General features: G+C 45.8%; 1 protein-coding gene across 1 annotated transcript in view; it reads right to left on the reverse strand.

Moving 5' to 3' along the window:
• The window catches only part of FAM105A (family with sequence similarity 105, member A), a 29,619-nt gene extending 18,963 nt beyond the window's left edge, over window positions 1–10,656 (reverse strand). Inside the window, exon 1 of the mRNA XM_011951765.1 lies at window positions 10,486–10,656. Coding sequence (XP_011807155.1) covers window positions 10,486–10,549 — 64 coding nt within the window. The 5' untranslated portion in view covers window positions 10,550–10,656. The remainder of the gene's footprint in view (window positions 1–10,485) is intronic.
• Between the last annotated feature and the right edge of the window lie 9,170 nt (window positions 10,657–19,826).

A 19,826-nucleotide genomic window follows, 5' to 3' on the forward strand; every position in this document is an offset into this window, starting at 1 on the left:
TGAACTAACCACTGTACATTATTGCCTTCCCCTGAGTAATTCTCTTCGAAGTTCCATCATTTCCATCATTTCTACTCTGCATCTTTCTCTCTTCTAGTTTAGACAGCTCCTGTTTTCTCAACCAATCCCTACATGATATCTTTGGGGAGTCTCTTCGATGTCCTGGTCAGTCTCCTCTAAACTCATTCCACACTTAATGTGAGACCCCCCCGTCAAACACAATGTCCTGGGTGTGATCCCCAGGACAGAATTCAACAAGGTGACCACCTTCTTCATTCTACATCAAGGGTAAGTCTTCTGAAAAGGGTCAGAGAGTACATATTTTAGGTCTCATCAGCCATGATGAGTTGATCTGTCTCAACTATTCAGCTCTGCCCTTATACAGGGAAAGCAGCCACAGACAATACACACAGGGCTCCGATCCAATAAAACTTTATATATGGACATTGAAATTTGTATTCCATCTAATTTTCACATGTCAGGAAGTAGTATTATTTTCATGTTTACCATTTAAAAATGTGAAAACCACTCTGAGGTCATAGGCCATGTAAAAATAAACAGTAGGCCAGATATGACTCACGGGTTGTGGCTTGCTGAACCCTGTTTTAGATGATACATTCACAGCAATGCAGCCCATGATCGTACTGCACAGCTACAAACAACCCAAAAGTCACTGACTCACATTCGACCTGCTGTCAGCTTAAAGCCCTTTGGACCTCTGCTGGGGTGTGTCTCCCCATCTTTGAAGGGAAGAGAGGGACCAGGGGTTTCACTCACTCTCCTCAAGTCTCCTGGTGGAGAGGTCTTCCTGGAGGTGGGGTTCTGGCTCCCCTCCTACCACCTTTACTCCTTCCTGAAGGTGAGAGATTGATCTGAGCAGCAGATTTTTTTTTAAATGGCATGCTCAGCTCAGCCCCTTTCGCCCCCACAGACCTGCCCGCACAGAAGGAATCCTTGGGCCTGCACTCTCCTTGGGAGGGAGGCCTAGAACTTTAGGAGGGAGTTCCGCTTGGGCACTGCTAGCAAGCCCAAGTGGCCACACAACTAGGACATGTGGATTTGATGTCACTGAGCTGACTTAGAAAAATATATTCTTAATCTCTGACATCTGTATCTACCTGTCAGTTCACAACAAGGGAAGGGAAACAAAGGGTTATCCAGATCATGTGGGCCAGTTCTAGGATCTTTAGACTCAGGCAGGACCTGACATTTATATCTGCCAGATTTCATTTACTGATCTGGCTCACTGCTTTGACCTGCCAGGGCTTCGGTGGCCCGTGGTCTGGTTCAACTTTCAGGCCTTTAATATCAGACTTCCACATCCTAATATAAATCATTTATGAACACGTTGACTAAAGATATACTTTGAGGTAAGTCATTCTTCACTTTTGCCCTGGTGGTGACTTTCCCATTACTCAGAATCATTTGGGCACCATCACTAATAGTTACTAATCCTTCCAATTGGTCTCCCTTCCCCAGTTCTATTTTCTACTCCAGAGCCAGTGTGGGTTTGTTTTTTTACACATTCGATGGATGTATCATCTCCTATGCAAAACTCTTTACAATGCAAAACTTTTTACGATGTAAAACTCTTTCCATGGCTTCTCTCATTTGTAGGAAAGACCTACATCCTGCTAGCCACTGATATCAGTTGGAAAGGGCCCTAACCAATTGTCAGAAAGGTAAAAAATGGTCAGTACCTATGGTAGCATCCTAGCCAGAGACCTCAGGAGAATACTAGTGACAGTCAGTGGCTTACAAAGCCACAACTCACCCCATAACCTCTCACTCATCCCCTGGGACCAACTGAGAAGTCAAGATTTGCTCCCCTGGGTTCAGTGTGATCTTGCTGATGGTACCACATGGCCGAAGCCTCTTTAGCCACCTCCCCGCCCTAAGTCTTTTACCCTTGCTCCTATCATGGACTCATACACGTTTATGTGGGCCTGTAGATCTGCTCTCCTAAAGGGAGACCAGTGGCTTCAAAAACCACCTCATCAAACTTTATAGAACATTGCTACTCAAAGTCCACAGGACAGCAACATCAATACCACTGGGGACTTCTCAGAACTACAGATTCTCAAACCCCATGGAAGCAGAATCTGCATTCCATCAAGACCCCCAGGACCCTGGCCCTGGCTCCTGTGGATTTTCAGATTTATCAGGCTGAGGGCCAGGTATCCTTTTTAAGCTTCCCAGTAATTTCAACGCTGCCAGTGTTGAGAAATCCTGCTATGGAGTAAGAGCACCCCCTACCCTTAGCTGCTTCTGCTATCTCAAATACATCATCAGATGCCAATTAATTTCCAAAGTTAACCTTAGGAGAAATCAGGCCAGATAAAGAAAAATCCTACTGGTCAAGTAATTCAACTAAAAATAAGTGTTGCGTCTGTTTTGTGCCCCTTTCCCTTTGGCCAAAGTAAGCAGTTACTTTTACTAGTCACAGTTGTTGTTCTTCTATGGTTGGAAGCTATGTCTATCTAAAAGGAACTTTTCTGAAAAAAAAATTTTTTTTCAGATGGAGTCTCACTCTGTCACCCAGGCTGGAGTACAGTGGCACGATCCGCAACCTCTGCCTCCAAGGTTCAAGCGATTCTCCTGCCTCAGCCTCCCAATAGTTGAGATTACAGGCACCTGCCACCACATCTGGCTAATTTTTGTATTTTCAGTAGAAATGGGGGTTTCACCACGTCGGCCGGGCTAGTCTCGAACTCCTGACTTCAAGTGATCCACCTACCTTGGCCTCCCAAAGTGCTGGGATTACAGGCATGAGCCACCGTGCTCGGCCAAATTCTCTGAAAATAATGAAGAAAGGAACCTGACCGTTGCCCTGGCCTCCAGGGAAGGTGGCCACCTCCTCCTGGTTTGCCTGGGACTCTCCCAGTTTTAGCACTGAAAGCTCCACATACTGGCACATCTCTCAGTCCAGGCAAGCTGGGACGGTTGGTCACCCACACCCAATCCCCGTCATGGTCTGACTCTGACCCCTCCCTCTTCTCTCACCTCTTCCTCTTGCTCCATTATAAGGAGTGCCTTCACTTCCTCCTAGAGCTCGCACCTGCCTCCCTGCCTTGCTTTGCCTGTACTCTTCCCTCTGTCTGAAACATTCTTCCTTCTAACCATGTCCTAGTTCATTCCACTCATTCTCCAGCTCTCAGCTCAAACACCACTTCTCTGTTTCCAACCCCCAGGCTTGAGCAAATCCCTGTTTTCCTCTCTCACAGCACAGTGTCCTTTTCACAGCACTTGCCACAGTTTACACAATTTTGTGTTTGATTAGTGTCTGTCTCCCTGTGTAGACAGTAAATGCCTTACGGACTGGGACTGAATCTGTTTTCACTCCGCTTTCTGAGTGCCTAAGTACACAGTAGATAGTTAATAGATATTTGTTGAATGAATGAAATGAAGCCATGTAATCAGGATCCCGTCCATGTGTCTCCACGAGAGAGACAGCCAGCTTCTCCCAGGGTCTGTTCTCTCCTCCTCCCATCAAGATCAAGCCCTGACTTTGGGCTGGACACATGGCTACTCAGATAAAGGCTCATTCCATCATCCCTGGGTGCTGGGTACAGCTGTGTGAGCGGCCAAAGAGAAGTGGAAGGTGCAACTTTCAAAAGGGCTTGTTAAGAGGGGTGTGTTCCTTGCCCTTTTCCCTCCCTATTAGCTGGAATGTAAATGTGATGACTGATGCTCCAGCAGCCATCTTGTACCCAAAAGTGGCAGTGGGCATTGAAGCCAGGCATAGTGGAGAAACAAAGTGGAAGGAACCTGGGGCCCTGACACCATGGAGATCATCCCAGCCCTGGGGAGCTACCTCTCTTTGACATGAGAGAAATGAATGTATTCACCTACTTGGGGCTGTTCTGTTACCCTACCACATTTATGTTAACTAAGAGCCTCTATCCTGGTGGTCCCTTCTGACTTTTAATATGTATGTTAGAAATAATGAACCACCAGTGTGTTTTCTCTTCCCTTAATTACACCACGTAAATATAAAGCAGGAAGTGAGAATGTGAAGTGGTCATCTAGTAGGATGGTTTCAAGGTAGTGAAATGAGGAGGGAACTGAGGGAGTCAGGAACTCAGGGTCTGGTCCTAGACAGCTGAGCCATCTGGACCTCACTTCCTCCCCTGTGAGCAAACATAAGGAAGCCAGGCCATTAACTGCCATTTCCCTTCATTCTCCAAAGGTCTCCTTATTTTAATATGTTTCAGAGTTATGTTAGAGGACTAGCCACGCTGGGGCACAAGGCACAGAAGTAGAAATAGTTGTGAAATAACTGACATTCAACTAAACTCAAAACATTACTCAAAGCTTGCACCACAGAAAAGATGCCCTAAGTGTATATGGAAGATACGTAAGATCTTGACAAATGCCAGCAAATACCCTGACCCTTAGAAGTTCATGCTGAGTTCTACAGATCTATTAAACCAGTCGACCCAAGGTTAGTTGTAATAAACAGCCTTTTCCACAAGGGTCTCTATGGTGGTAATCAGCTTCAAAAAGACTGCTAGAAGGGGAGGAAAAAGGAACATCAAGGAGACTGGGAGGGAAAGGGAGATGTAATAGGCTCCAAAATTCAAACAAATGAATCAATTACATATGGGAGAAGATGCAGCAAAGTGTGAAGAACAAGACAGTATGAGGCAGATCACCAAGCATAGACTCTACAAGTCCTCTATCATGACAGTCAGCTAACTAACCAAAATTGAGTCTAACAAATATTTAATACTTAAAAAACAAAAATAGAAGGATATACCATGGATAAAACTGACCTAATAAGCTCTCTCGGTTCAAGGGATTTTTCTTTAGATCTCCTAGGAATTGATGTGCCCAAGACTTGCACTGCTTCAGGCACAGAACTGTGGGATCCAACATGTATGTTAATACTTTCATTGGCTATGTTTCCACTTCAAGCTGAGCAGCCAACCTAACCTTAGCTACAAGCCAAACTCCAAGTTCATTTTGTAAATGCCAAGTAAAATGACAAATTGCTGATCTCATCCACTGACATGAGTGCCACCAGCCCTTCCTATCTAGACAGTGACTGGTTACATTCAGCCCATGCTGGCACTGGCTTGCCATCTCTTCCACTTCCCCTTCCTATCAGCCATTCTGCTTGCTCCGCAGCATTTCAGCCTGTCCAAGTGGTGGATTCGGAAGACACAGAGCACCCAGTCTTTCTTTAACTCTAGAGAGTTCACAAGCAAGTTGAGGCCTTCTCATCACAGGTCAAAAAATACAGCCCCAAAGTATCAGGTGTTATTCTAAGACCTAGGGACAGATTCATTACCAGGCAAGAAGGAATTTAGTTCACTTCTCTTAAACTTGGAGACTAAATGCTACAGAGGTCTATGCCCTGGCTTAGAGGACAGACACAGATTGTTCACAGTACATGCTCTGATGAGCTTCCATCATCATCAGCTCCACTGCCCACCTCCATTCCTGAGCCATTTGGGAACTGGTTTGTACCCAGCGAGGCTGTCCCAAGCCTAGGAAGAGATGAGAGCTCATCTCCACCGTGGCGGGTACAGGAGAGGGAGGTATGATTCTTTTGTTTTTTTTTTTTTTTTTTGAAACAGTAAACACTTGATGTTTAATGATATTTTCACTTCTGATTTGAGGAAAGACTCTCTTGAGAAAGACTTCCAACTACATTATTACTCCCTCTCCTAGAAGACTAATCCTAATATTCATTAATAACCAATAATATGGCAAGAGGAGAAAGAGCTGAGGTATTTATCACTCCCTCTGCTAGAAGACTCACTCAAATATTCATTAATAACCAATAATACGGCAAGAGGAGAAAGACCTGAGGTATTTTAGGTAACTTTGTGTCTATTTATCCAATAATTCCACAGACTCGATGTCATAGTAACATGGTTAAATCAACAACAAAAGATTTACTGTTAAATTCTTAATTTAGAGATTCATCAAGCATAGCATTTTATGTGCTACAGTTTCTGGGATTTTTGTTTATTATCTAGGAATCCCAGCAACAGTACTAACAGGCAGTAGGCTTTTGTCTCCTAGAAAGGAACATAAACATTTTAACATCCTCTTAAACATGATGTCACCTGTCTATTCTGGCTCCAATTAAATGGGAAAGTAGAAAAATGGACTATTACTAGCATAAAAGGTTATTGGAAAAATGAGAACATATACAAAAACTTTCTGTTGATTTATTTAGAAGTACCATTTAAATGTTCTTCCACTAAATTAATTACAAATCAGATAAATGTGTATGCAACCTCATTTTGAAAACAGATTGTGTTACCAAGTAGCTGAACGTGTACCAGAGGACTCACATGGAGAGGAGAGAACAAAAGGATTTACTAACCAAATACACTAATCCAATAATTCCTCCACAAATTAAGTAGAGACTTTAATAGCCACGTATGGGGAACCACTAAACTAGGAAGTTTTAGCCCAGTAATAAAAACTTTTTCATAATCTCTCTTCTCCTGTACTCAGACCTGCGAGAGTTGTCTCAAACAATAAAAACAGTATGCAAATGTTAACCCAACCTTAATTCAGAACAGCTTAAATGTGATAAGGTAACCTTGGAAACTATGGAGAGCTCTCAGGTAGAAGCCAGAACTCTGTTTCAGGTGACAGAAACAGACAGATTGTTAAGAATCTGTTATGAGTGGAGTCCCATCCCAGGGCTTACCCTGGCCACCACTTACTAGCAGAAGCCTTGAGCAAATTCTGTAGCCACTGTGTCACAGAGTCGTGGATGTAAAGATTATATAACACTATCTGTGGTCAGTGTCTCCACGTCTAGCACCCTAAAGAAAATTCAAATGCCGACTATTTTTGTGACGGGGACAAGCACTGAGTGCTACAGGCACATAGGAGAGTACCCACTCCAGGCCAGAGAGCCAGCCAAGGCCTCCCAGATGAAGCTACCTTGAGACCTGAGCCAGAGAAAAGGTCATTTTCAAGTTAGTAATACCCAATCAAGACTTTCTACTGAGATAAAATACTTGGTACCAAAAAAGTTACATTTTATTTGATATTTATTCATCTCATAGAAATGTAAGAGTAGAAGTATAGTAGGACAAATGGGTGGCAAAACAACAACAACAAAATCAACTATGGACCATTTGGTTTTAAGCATTCTGTTGAGGGTGCCTTTAACTGCAGTGTTTTTTTTCCTCCACAGCCCTCAAACTGTTTTTTAGAGAAGGGAAATATTTCTCTTGACAATTACAACTAGCAGCTGCTAGTTGTAACCAGCAGCTCTCAAGCCTCTTTTCCTTGGCACACACTGTCTACCACCAGCGCCCCCTCTACTCCTTCTTCTCCTCCTCAAGAGTAAAGACCTTGAAGGCACTTGTTCTAGAATAAGGTCACAATTCTCAGCACACTTTCGGAAATCCATGTGGAGGGAATGCTTGTGCCCACACTTCTCATCGCTCCTCTTGCCACCTGACCAATCACTGGGTCATTAACAGGTCCATCTGCCTACTCTCCTTTTGAACACAGAAGTTCCACCAGGTAAATTCACCTGCCTGCCTAGTGATTATCTGCCACTGCCCATGGGAACAGGCCAAAGGCTGCTTATGGTGGCTCAAAAACATCTGCATCATACATACAGTTGGGCCTACTTGAATGGCTTTGGATTAACAAAATCCAGGATATCGAGGAATACACCTTTCATTTAGCAGACACATCTACATGGGAGGTGAGTAACCTTGTACAAGTTTGTGTGTGACTTGGTTTCTTAAAATAAGGTTAAAAAATAACAGCTACTTCATAGTAGAAGGTAATATTAATAACAGGAGAAGCAGCTAACATTTGAGTGCTTACTCGGAACTACAACCAACCAGTTCTAAGCATTTTCCATGTAATAAATGAACTAAGACACAAGAAGCACCAAAAAACATCAGCCATTACCATTATTTTTAAATGTTTGATTTAGCATTAAACTCTTTCCTCCAAACAAAACGTTACCTAGAACAGCAAAAAACAACAAAACAAACATAAAAGTATACAGAAATAAAAAAGCAGAGCAACTCCAAGTATAGCTGGAGTGGGTCCGCTGTTCCACACCGGGCATTCCTATTCCCCCAACACCGGCCCCTAAGAACCTCCAATGAGTCCTGTGGTTCCTGAAATCATGGCTGAAATGTGAATGTTACCATTGAACAGATGGACAGTGGTGGAGAGAACCACAGCAGAGCTGAGCCAATCAAGGCAGTTAATGGTCCGAGTCTGGCCACATGTCAGAAGAGCAAGGAAGAGTGTGGGGTGCACACATTCTCCCTGCAAACACAGTGGTCTGCCTAAGGTGTGCTGGCGACTGTGAGCTTATTCCACTCTATGACCATCTCTCCCTGCCTTCCTAATAGATGACAGCGTCTTCTCCGGGCACTGCACTAAGTGAACTTCCAATGCTTCTTCCATGCATGTAACATTCTGATTCGGTCTTTCGGATAATATTATGCAGAGATGCTTAGTCCACGATTCTCAATATCCTAACACACCCTAACACTTTAAAGAAATAGTAAAAATCAAACAAACAAAAAAACCTCTTCTGTGGGTTTTCTTCTGTTGTCTGGTTTTATTGTCAAGTGTTACTTGCTGTTCGAAAACTAAAATAGTTGTCCCTATACTAGCTTTGACAACTGATTTTAAAACTGGTTTTATTTTTGTTTTGTCAAATACCACTGGCAAAGAAGGGAAACTATGCTTGTAAGTCGTCAGAAGTTATGTTTTGGAGAAAAAAGTTTTCCATAATCTGATCCTTGAATCACATTCTTCCTCTGCTGCACACCAACTGCAGATCCCACAATTGGAGCAGAGGAAAGAATCTCTACCCGGGCTGGCAGCGCTGGCATGCACTGAGCTTGGTGCAGAGAAAGGAAAAATTCCGGGTGATGATGTTAAGCCCGGAGTAGGCACCTTTCTGCCTCCCAAACCAGCCTTTCCAGCTGTGTTCCTGCCTCCATTTCCAATTTTTGTTTCTCTGCCAAACTAAGGCAGGGAGGAGAAAAGAAAATAACATAATAAAAAGTTCAAACGAATACACCCATAGGAAATATGTGGCTAATTTTATGATAACCCAAGGTGCAGAAAGGTTTTTAAAAATGAGTTCATTCTCCAAACTTTTGAGAGTGGGAGGTAGGACAGAGTTCTCCACTGGGAAAGGCTGCCTGGATCAGCTAACCGGAGGCCTTCATTTTATGGATGAGGACACATCAGAATGATGTCCTCTGACTCCCAGAAAGGTGCTGTTTCCACTGCACCCAACAGTTTGCTTTGTGAATTAAAAGCTCATGCTGGGACCAAGAACAGCAATTCATAAGCAATCCCCGCAACTGCCAATTTGCCATAATCACTGCAGTTCCTGCAGCCCAAACTCTGTGTTTGGGAACCGGCATCCTCCCAAAATTCACTAGTGGGCTCCAGACAAATATAGACACGGGCATGTGTTCCTTCAAAACCTAGACGCAGCTATGCTTCTTTCTGGGGGCCGGTTAGGAAGACATCCTATGTGGACTTCAGAGGGGAAGAGGACCCTGCTACCGAGCCAGCGGGAGGAGACTTCAAGACCCAGTGCCTGAACTCCCAGGCTGTGCTGCTGCCCTTGTTGGGTGATTTGTTTTTTTTTTTTTTCTTTTCTTTGTTTTTTTTAGACGGAGTCTCACTCTGTCGCCCAGGCTGGGAGTGCAGTGGTGCAATATCGGCTCACTGCAACCTCCGCCCGCTGGGTTCAAGCAATTCTCCGGCCTCAGCCTCCCCAGCCTCCCGAGTAGCTGGGACTACAGGCGCCCGCCACCACGCCCGGCTAATTTTTTGTATTTTTAGTAGAGACAGGGTTTCACTATGCTGGCCAGGCTGGTCTCGAACTCCTGACCTCGTGATCCGCCCGCCTCGGCCTCCCAAAGTGCTGGGATTACAGGCGTGTGCCACTGCGCCCGGTCCCTTCTGGGTGAATTTTTTTTCAGCCAGAGTATTCTGTGTTGTTAGCAAGTCTCGAGTGCCGCGAAGGTGTGCGCCACATCCTCTGCCAGCAGGGCGCGAAACGTAACTCCCTCCGTCAGCGAGTCGAGCTCCCCGAGAGGATACTGGGCCCCGCTGGTCCACGAACCCCGGGCCCGCTCCCAGGAGCAGGGCGCGACCTCCGCCGCTGCCTAGGCTTCCCTCGCGGCTCTGAGGGGACCCCGACCCCAAAGACCGGCTTTCCTCCAGGAACCTGCGTTTCCCGCCCGGACAAGCGACCTAAGCTGCTTGGCCTCCCTTATTCAAATACAACCCCGTCCCCGACACCAGCTCGACCCCCGAATGGTGGTGCAGCCCCGTCCCACTCCCGCCCCGCTCAGGGGCGCGCTCCGGCTCCAGGACTCCCAGCCCCCGCCGAGCAGCACCGGCGGCCACAGAGGAGGGCGCGTCCCAGGCTGCCCGCAACCCCGCCCGCCCTGACGGTCCCTGCCCGCGCCCCCCGCCCGGCCCCGCCCGGCCCTGCCCCAGGCTCACCTGCGGCGGGGGCGTCAGACCGCTCCCGCTCCCTTGCCCGCGTGGGGCTCCTTGGCGCCGCCATGCCGGCCGCGCTGCGGACAGGCGTTGGGCCTCTGCCCGAGGTCTGCAGTGGTCTGTCAGACGCGACGGCCGCCCGCCGGCGCCCAGGCTCGCTTCCCGGCGGCGGGCTGGGGAAGGCGGCGGAGTCGCAGGGCGGGGATTGGCACCGACTGACGCGTCAAACAGCCAATCAGAGTCCTGGAAGGGGAGGCGCTGAGCCTAGAGGGGCGGGTCCTCCGCACGCCGTCGGGGTAGCTGGCCAGAGATGTGCGGAGGCGTCTGGGGCTAGGCAGCGGGGTGGGAAGCTACTCCTGCGGTCCATGCGCGTTCCCGAGGCTGGGAATTCCACTTGGGCGGTTCTGGCGGCCTCCAAGGCACTTTACAGCGAAGGCCTGTTGAGTGGGAAGCACAATCCCGGAGGGCCGGCTGATGAGGGCGAGGAGTCGGTGCGGTTTCCCCCGCGAGAAGATTGCTGCGCGATCCTGCTCAGTCACGGCCGGGGTGGGCGAGCCTGGAGTCCAGAGGCAGCTGTCCAGAGGCAGCCTGGAGTCTAGGGCCTGTTCACCGAACTGGGGAGATTTTCTCATCTTTCTTCTCCCTGGGTCAGCAGAACAGGGTTACGCTTACCTAGAACTCACAGTTTACTTTGGGATCGCGAATATGTGCATTATTGACAAAACTGTCCTCTTATAGAATGATTTATCCAAAGGAAAAAATATGGGAGTAGTTAACAGTAGAATAAACAGCCCAACAATGAAAAGGCGCTCACAAGGTTCTCCCCCGACTCCCCCAGTCAGATGGCCCCTTTTTTTTTCCGGAAGAAAAAGGAAGAAAATGAAAATCCTGGTGAACACTTCCTCTTTCTCCAAGATACACAGTTCCAGAGACAACCGACTGCATGGGAAATGTTTTGCCATCTTTTGAAAGAAGTTCCGTAACTAAAGAAAGATGTGAGAAACAGCCTGGAATTTTGTGTGGCTTCAGTAGCCTGAGGGCAATGTCGACAAGTAATTGGATCGCTTTCCTCCCTTTCCCTAGTCTCAGAACACAGGTCTTTGGCCACTCCAGTGAGATTCTTTATCCCAGCAACAACAGTTAACTTAATGTCAGGCATTTACTGACAGCTGGCATCTGGCCACATGCTTTAATATATGGCTTTTACATGCATTGCTTCATTTAATCCTCACTTGCCCATGAAGTAGGCACTGTTATTATCTCCAATTTACAGACCAGGAAACTGAGGTTCAGGAAGTACTAGTGCATAGTTTGAACCTAAGTCTGAACCCTCAACCGCCCAACCATTCTCCAATGCGTGATTCACAGAAGATAATAAAAATGTTCCCAAACTCTGCTGCATGTTTACAAAAGAATCCCTTTTATCCACATCAGATTTTCAACATTGAGGGGTAGTTTTCTACAACCATAAACCACCAATTGCGTGTATAGAGCCACGTTACTCATACAAAATAAATGACTTAAAATTGTTGCGCCTAAGTAACCTAAACAAGCGTATGAGCAGTGACAAGTACAAATTGTCTAGTCTAGAAACTAAAAATACCAGGGCTAATTTCTTGTGGTATAATAAAACAAAATTTACTTAGTCCTTTAACCACAAAACAAATTAGCCAGCTCCCCTCCCTCCTCCCACAAGATAATATTTATGAACACAGCTGTTTGTATTTGGCCTAAAATCCTGTCAGTTAATTCACATTTAGGATTTTGGTTGCCCATAATGTTGGTTGTTACTCCAAAAGCTGAATGAGAGGCCTCTTAGTGTGGTACTTAATGACCGAACCTTGGAGCCAGATTGCCTGGTGTCCCTTCATACAAGCCATATGGTCTTACGTAAGTTAGCTAACATTTTTGTGCCTGTTTCCTTATCTGTAAAATGGAGCGCCTAAGAGTATCTATCCCGTGGGATTCTTATGGGAGTTACATTACTAAATATGCGCAAAACTCTCACAGTAATGCTTGTCACATGAGCATCACATAAATATAAAGATGTATATACATGGAGATTTCTAATTGGCTTTCTGGTCTAACCATGAGTGATTTATTACATGTCTGCACAATTATGAAGTTATTGATTTTTTAAAAATACCTAGATCATGAGCTCTTTGAGAGCAGGAACTCTGGTCTAGAATCCCTAGAACCTGGCTCAGAGCTTAAATATTTATGAATGGGCAAATTGAGAGTGTGGTGTGAGGCCAGCTGGAAATCATGCTGAACAAAGACCTCTGCAGCGATGTTCTCAGCTGAAATGTGGACGCAAATCATCACGCTCGCCAAAACATCCACCTTAGAACTACCAAAAACAGGCAGTGCCTAGCGTTGTGCCCAAAAGCCACCTGATTATGACTCTGGAAAGCTCAGAGTGAGTTAGGCCAGGGACAGTGGTTACTCCAGCTAGTTGCATGAGGGTTGTGATATGACTCAAATTAGAAGAAAGAAAGAAAAACTAGCCAGTAGTTCCCAGCAAATATTTAATTGGAGTTTTTTGTTTTTGTTTTTATGAGGTTTTCTTGACCATCTGAACTCTGAAAATGGAATGTGAACATTCAGAGCCTTTCAAGGTTCATGTTGCAAAATGTATTTTCTTTTTCTTTTTTTGAGACAGAGTCTCACTCTGTCACCCAGGCTAGAGTACAGTGGTGCTATCTCAGCTCACTGCAATCTCCACCCAGGTTCAAGCGGTTCTTCTGTCTCAGCCTCCCGAGCATCCGGGATTATAGGTGTCCGCCACCATGCCCGGCTAATTTTTGTATTTTTAGTAGAGGCAGGGTTTCACCATGTTGGCCAGGCTGGTCTCGAGCTCCTGACCTCAAGTGATCTGCCCACCTCAGCCTCCCAAAGTGCTGGGATTACAGGCATGTGCCACCACACCCGGCCCATTTTAACCACTTTTTAAAGTACAGTTTAGTGGCAGCCTGAAGGTCCCAGTGTGGGGATAGACAGAAGCCCCTACCGGGGCCTGCTGGGAGCTTCAGGGCTCTTTGTGCTACTTGCGTGCCTGCTGTGCCAGCCCCTTCTTGAGGGTGCTCCTGTTCCTCCCTGTTTAGGCTTCACACCTTGCCCCTCACCATTCCAGCCTTGTCCCACTTGGTTTCTTAGCATTGCCTGTGAAATGTCAGCTTGGATCTTGGCCTCACATCACTTGCAGCATTTGTTCACCTTCACACTGGGATGCTGGAAGTGTGGCATCTCACCCACGCCCTGGACTGGCATGTGGCAGGGTGGCGCACACTTCTAGCCTCTGCTCATCCAAGAAAAAGATCATATGTTGGCTTTCAAAAATCGCTGGGTTCTAGCTGGGCACGGTGGCTCATGCCTGTAATCCCAGCACTTTGGGAGACCAAGGTGGGCGAATCACCTGAAGTCAGGAGTTTGAGACCAGCCTGGCCAGCATGGTGAATCCCAGCTACTCTGGAGGCTGAAGCACAACAATTGTTTGAACCTGGGAGGCAGAGGTTGCAGTGAGCCAAGATTGTGCCAGTGCACTCCAGCCTGGGCAACAGAGTGAGACCCTGTCTCACAAAAAAACAAAAACAAAAAAATCACTGAGTTCCTGGGAGGTGATTTTTTTAGGGGATGGTTTCCAAATGGCCCGAAAAGCTGGGTTCAAATCCTAGAATGTCATTTATTAGCTGGATGACCTGGAGCAAGATACTTTAAACCCTTTTTGCCCCATTTCCTTACTTATATATCAGGAATAATAATAGTACTTACCTAAAATGGGGCTTGTAGAGTTGATTCAATGACTGCATGTAGAGGCTGGCCCTTTGTAAGTGCTCAGTTCAGTGCTGCCATTGGCACCTATTGACCTCTACATACTGTCCTCTATTAGAAAAGTTGACACTGACTGATTTTGGTATTAAAGTTTTTGTAGTTATTCAGGGGCTTCGTGTGAATAAGAAACAACATATGCTAAGATACAATGCAGGAAGGAAGTGGAAAGATAAGGATCTCTCAAATTCTAACTTCTATGGACATCAACAATGATGGCATAATGTTTTGAGGACAACAGATGGTCAGATAACCTGCATGGCTGGGCAAGGTGGCCCAAACCTGTAATCTCAGCTACTCAGGAGTCTGACGCAGGAGGATCACCTGAGTCCAGGAGTTTGAGGCCAGCTAGGGTGATACAGTCAGACCCTATCGCTAAAAAAAAAAAATTAAAATTAGCCAGGCATGGTGGCACGCATCTGTAATCCTAGGTACTTGGAAAGCTCAGATATAAGGATCAGTTGAAGCCAAGAGTTTGAGACCAGCTTGGGCAATACAGCCAGACCCTATCTCTAAACAAAAATTTTAAAACTAGCCGGGAGCCTGGTCAACATAGCAAGACCCTGTCTCTGTGGAAACTAAAAAACCTTAACTGGGCACCGTGGCAGGCACCTGTAGTACTAGCTACTCAGAAGGCCGAGGCAGGAGGATTACTTGAGCCCAGGTGTTTGAGGCTGCAGTGAGCTATGATCATGCCACTGCACTCTGGTCTGGGCAGTAGAGTGAGACCTTGTCTCTAAAAATAAATTTAAAAAAATTAATAGACATTTTTCTAAAGAAATTATGTAAATGGATAATGAGCACATAAACAGATGTTCAACACACCTCTAATCATTAGAGAAATGCAAGTTGAAACCACAATGAGATACCACTTCACATCCATTAGAATGGCTATTATAAAAACAAAAAACAACAATAGAAAAGAAAATGACAAGTGTTAGAGAGGATGTGGACAAATTGGAAACCCTACTCATACATTGAAAATGTTTTCCACTGTGAAAAACAGTGTAGTGGCTCCTCGAAAAGTTACATGTAGAATAACCATATGATCTGGTACTCCAGCCTGGGCGACAGAGGGAGACTCTGTCTCAAACAAACAAATAAATAAATAAAAAATAAATAAAATGTGTTTTGAATTTTATTAATAATAAAATAACTGTAAAACGTGTTTTGAATGTGTGCCATACTCAGTCAACCAAATTACAACACTATCCTCTCAGTCATTCATACCTCAGTGCCACCCAACCTTGGCACTTTCTAAGAGCAGATGGTGACTGGAGGAGTGCCAAGAGGGCTTAGGAGCTGCCAGAGGGATTGAGGAGGTCAGCTTAGACCCATAAAGGGAACTGAAAGATGTGGGGGTGGTGTGTGTGTGGAAAAGAACTTCATGATTTTGAGTAGGTCCAGACCAGAACTTAGCATTTCCTTAATTTTTCAAAAATTATTTTAGCAAATTAGATGGCTTTGCTCCTTCTCACATTCTTGACACCTGTCCTGCCTGCAGTTTGCATAGAGCTGTGCTCACTCACCACTTCTGTCCTTTGACCTTATGTTTGCACTGCCTGGGCTGTGCTTTTCTCCCCCCTTGCCTGGCTGGCTCCCATTGGTCCTTCCTCAACCTGCTCTCCTTGGGGAGGCTTCTGGACCACCCAAGACAAGCTGGAGTTCACAAGATGGCTCCTGCACCATCCCAGCTCTGCCCGCTATTCTCACTGCACCTAGTACCCTGCACCTAGTACTCTGAGACATAACTTGTTCAAATTATTGGCCAGGCACGGTGGCTCATGCCCGTAATCCCAGCACTTTGGGAGGCCGAGGCGGGCCAATTACTTGAGGTCAGGAGTTTCAGACCAGCCTGGCCAACGCGGTGAAACGCCATCTCTACTAAAAACACAAAAATTAGCTGGGCGTGGTTGCAGGCGCCTGTAATCCAGCTACTTGGGAGGCTGAGGTGGGAGAATCGCTTTAACCTAGGAGGTGGATGTTGCAGTGAGCCGAGATTGTACCACTGCACACTAGCCTGGGTGACAGGCTAAGACTCTATCTCAAAAAAAAATTAAAATGAAATTAAAAACAAAAATACTCCATGTTTGACTGTGAGCTCCTAGAGGGCAAGGACAAAGATCCCAGCCTCCCCCGGGTGTCCTGCACAATGCTTGGTTGCCATTTAATGAGGGCTTGCTGAGTATGGGAATGAGATCTCTTCAAGATCCCACTGCCCACTTTCCTCCTCCTCACCATGCTCTTGAGTCTACACATACATTCCTTGGCTTCTTCTACAAGTGGACTCGGTACACAGACATCCTTGTCAACAAATTCGCCTTCTGAAGGATGACACTTCCTCTTTCATGCTTGGTAAGCTTGTTAAGATTTCAGGAACAGCAGGACCCTTGCCAAATGAAATGTACAAATGAAAAGACAATTTTGCCAAATAATCTGACAATTAAGTAAAAATACACGGAGAGGTACAATCTCTAAAACTTTCTGGTTACTTTACTGGGCTTGCAGCTCCAATTAATCAACAAAACAAATTTTTTATGTTTTTGTCAAAGCAGAACAAGCAGCAGTCTTTCTGGCTTAGCCACTCCCACACCACCCATTTTTAAAAATAAAGCCAAGGGTGGGAAAGAAAGAAAACCAGATTGCTGTTTCTTTCTCTGAGTTGTCTATTTGTTTGTTTATTTTTTGTAGTGAACGAGTCTCACTGTGTTACCCAGACTGGTCTTGAACTTCCGGCCTCAAGAGATCCTCCTGCCTCAACCTCCGGAGTCACTGAGATTAGAGATGTGACCCTCTGCACCAGTTAGGCTCATTTATTTTTGAAGATCCCAGGGGATGACACTAAAAATACAAAAATTACCAGGGCACGGTGGCATGCGCCTATAGTCCTAGCCACTCTGAAGACTGAGGCTTGAACTTGGGAGGTGGGGGTTGCAGTGAGCCAAGATGTCGCCACTGCATTCCAGCCTGGGCAACAGAGCCAGACTCTGTCAAAAAAATAATATAAAATAAAAAGAAAGAAAGAGAGAGAAAGAAAGAGAAAGAGAAAGAAGGAAAAGAAAACAAGAATGAGTTCTTAAAAATTAAAAATGTGTTAATTCAAGTGAAGCCTTTAACAATGCCTGGCCCATCCATAGTAAAAATTTCATCAATATTAACTATTGTAATGGACCATTTACTTTCTGGTTTCACTTTTATTTTCCATCATTGTTTTGTGACCTATGCCTAGTGTAAGTTGGACAAGCTTCCAATAAAACAACTTCCATCATTTTCTCGTGACCTATGCCTACGTCTAAATCAGAGCAGCCTTCATATTATAGTCTCTTACTGGACAGAGGGTAGGACCTTAGAATCTTCAATTCTATTACAAACATGTATACAGATCCTTCCTTTGAAAGAAATTAACGCTGAGGCAAAGAGGTCAATTAATTTTCCTAAGGTCGTGCAACGACTCAGTAGGTGCAACCAAGAGTAGAACCCTGGCCCTCTGGTTCCCAAGAGAATGCCCATCTATCCGTCTTTTCTTGGTCCAGCCCTGAAGTGGCCATGCCAGGGGAGTCAGTTCAGCCCCTTTCTTTCAGGGACTGCCCACCTCTCCCTAGTTCTATATCTTCTTACAGGGGTTGCCAGTCATGGGTTCACTAGAGTACCCCTATTTCTTCTGCTCAAGAAGGGGCCACTGATCTACAGAGAGCCAACTGGATCCTTCCCTGGGGTTGGAATATGGATGTTGGAAGACAGAAGTTATGGCCAGGCATGGTGGTTCACGCTTATAATCCCAACACCTTGGGAGCCCAAGGTGGATGGATCACTTGAAGTCAGGAGTTCAAGACCAGCCTGGCCAACATGGTGAAATCTCATCTCTACTACAAATACAAAAATTAGTGTGATATGGTTTACCTCTGAGTCCCCACCCAAATCTCATCTTGAATTGTACTCCCATAATTCCCACGAGTTGTGGGAGGGAACAGTGGGAGATAATTTGAATCATGGGGACAGTTTCCCCCATATCGTTCTTGTGGTAGTGAATAAGTCTCACGAGATCTGATGGTTTTATCGGGGGTTTTCACTTTTGCATCTTCCTGATTTTTCTCTTGCCACCACCATGTAAGAAGTGCCCTTCGGCTCCCACCATGATTCTGAGGCCTTCCCAGCCATGTGGAACTGTAAGTCCAACTGAACCTCTTTTTCTTCCCAGTCTCAGATAAGTCTTCATCAGCAGCATGAAAATGGACTAATACAGTAAATTGGTACCAGTAGAGTGGGGCGTTGCTGAAAAGATACCCGAAAATGTGAAAGTGACTTTGGAACAGGGTAACAGACAGAGGTTGGAACAGCTTGGAGGCCTCAGAAGGCAGGAAAATATGCGAAAGTTTGGAACCTCCTAGAGATTTGTTGAATGGCTTTGACAAAGATGCTGACAATGATACGAACAATAAGGTCAAGGCTGAGGTGATCTCAGATGGTGATGAGGAACTTGTTGGGAACTGGAGCAAAGGTGACTCTTGTTATGTTTTAGCAAAGAGTCTGGTGGCATTTTGCCCCTGCCCTAGAGATTTGTGGAACTTTGAACTTAAGAGAGATGATTTAGGGTATCTGGCGGAAGAAGTTTCTAAGCAGAAAAGTGTTCAACAGGCGACTTGGGTGCTGTTAAAAGCATTCTATTTTAAAAGGGAGACAGACCATAAAAGTTCGGAAAATTTGCAGCCTGATGATGCAGTAGAAAAGAAAAACTCATTTTTTGAGGAGAAATTCAAGCTGGCTGCAGAATTTTCATAAGTAACAAGAAGCTGAAGGTTAATCCCTAAGACAATGGGGAAAATGTCTCCAGGGCATCTCGTAGGTCTTCATGGCAGCCCCTCCCATCACAGACCCAGAAGCCTAGGAGGTAAAAATGGTTTTGTGGGCTGGGCCCAGGGTCCCCATGCTACGTGCAGCCTAGAGACTTGGTGCCCTGTGTCCCAGCCACTCTAGCTGTTGTTAAAAGGGGCCAAGGTACAGCTCGGCCCATGATTCCAGAGGGTGCAAGCCCCCAACCTTGGCAGCCTCCACGTGGTGTTGAGCCTGCGGGTGCACAGAAGTTGAGAATTGAGGTTTGGAAAGCTCCACCTTGATTTCAGAAGATGTATGCAAAAGCCTGGATGCCCAGGCAAAAGTTTGCTGCAGGGGCAGGGCCTTCATGGAGAACCTCAGCTAGGGCAGTGCGGAAGGGAAATGTGGGGTCAGAGCCCCCACACAGAGTCCCTACTGGGGCACCACCTAATGGAGATGTGAGAAGAGGGCCACCGTCCTCCAGATTCCAGAATGGTAGATCCGCCAACACCTTGCACAGTGCACCTGGAAATGCAACAGACATTCAATGCCAGCCCGTGAAAATAGCCAGGAGGGGAGCTATACCCTGGGAAGCCACAGGGGCAGAGCTGCCCAAGACTATGGGAACCAATCCTTTGCATCAGCGTGACCTGGATGTGAGACATGGAGTCAAAGGAGATCATATTGGAGCTTTAAAATTGCCA

The sequence above is a fragment of the Colobus angolensis genome, unplaced genomic scaffold (genome assembly GCF_000951035.1).
Source record: "Colobus angolensis palliatus isolate OR3802 unplaced genomic scaffold, Cang.pa_1.0 Scaffold327, whole genome shotgun sequence".
NCBI classification, from domain to species: Eukaryota; Metazoa; Chordata; class Mammalia; order Primates; family Cercopithecidae; genus Colobus; species Colobus angolensis.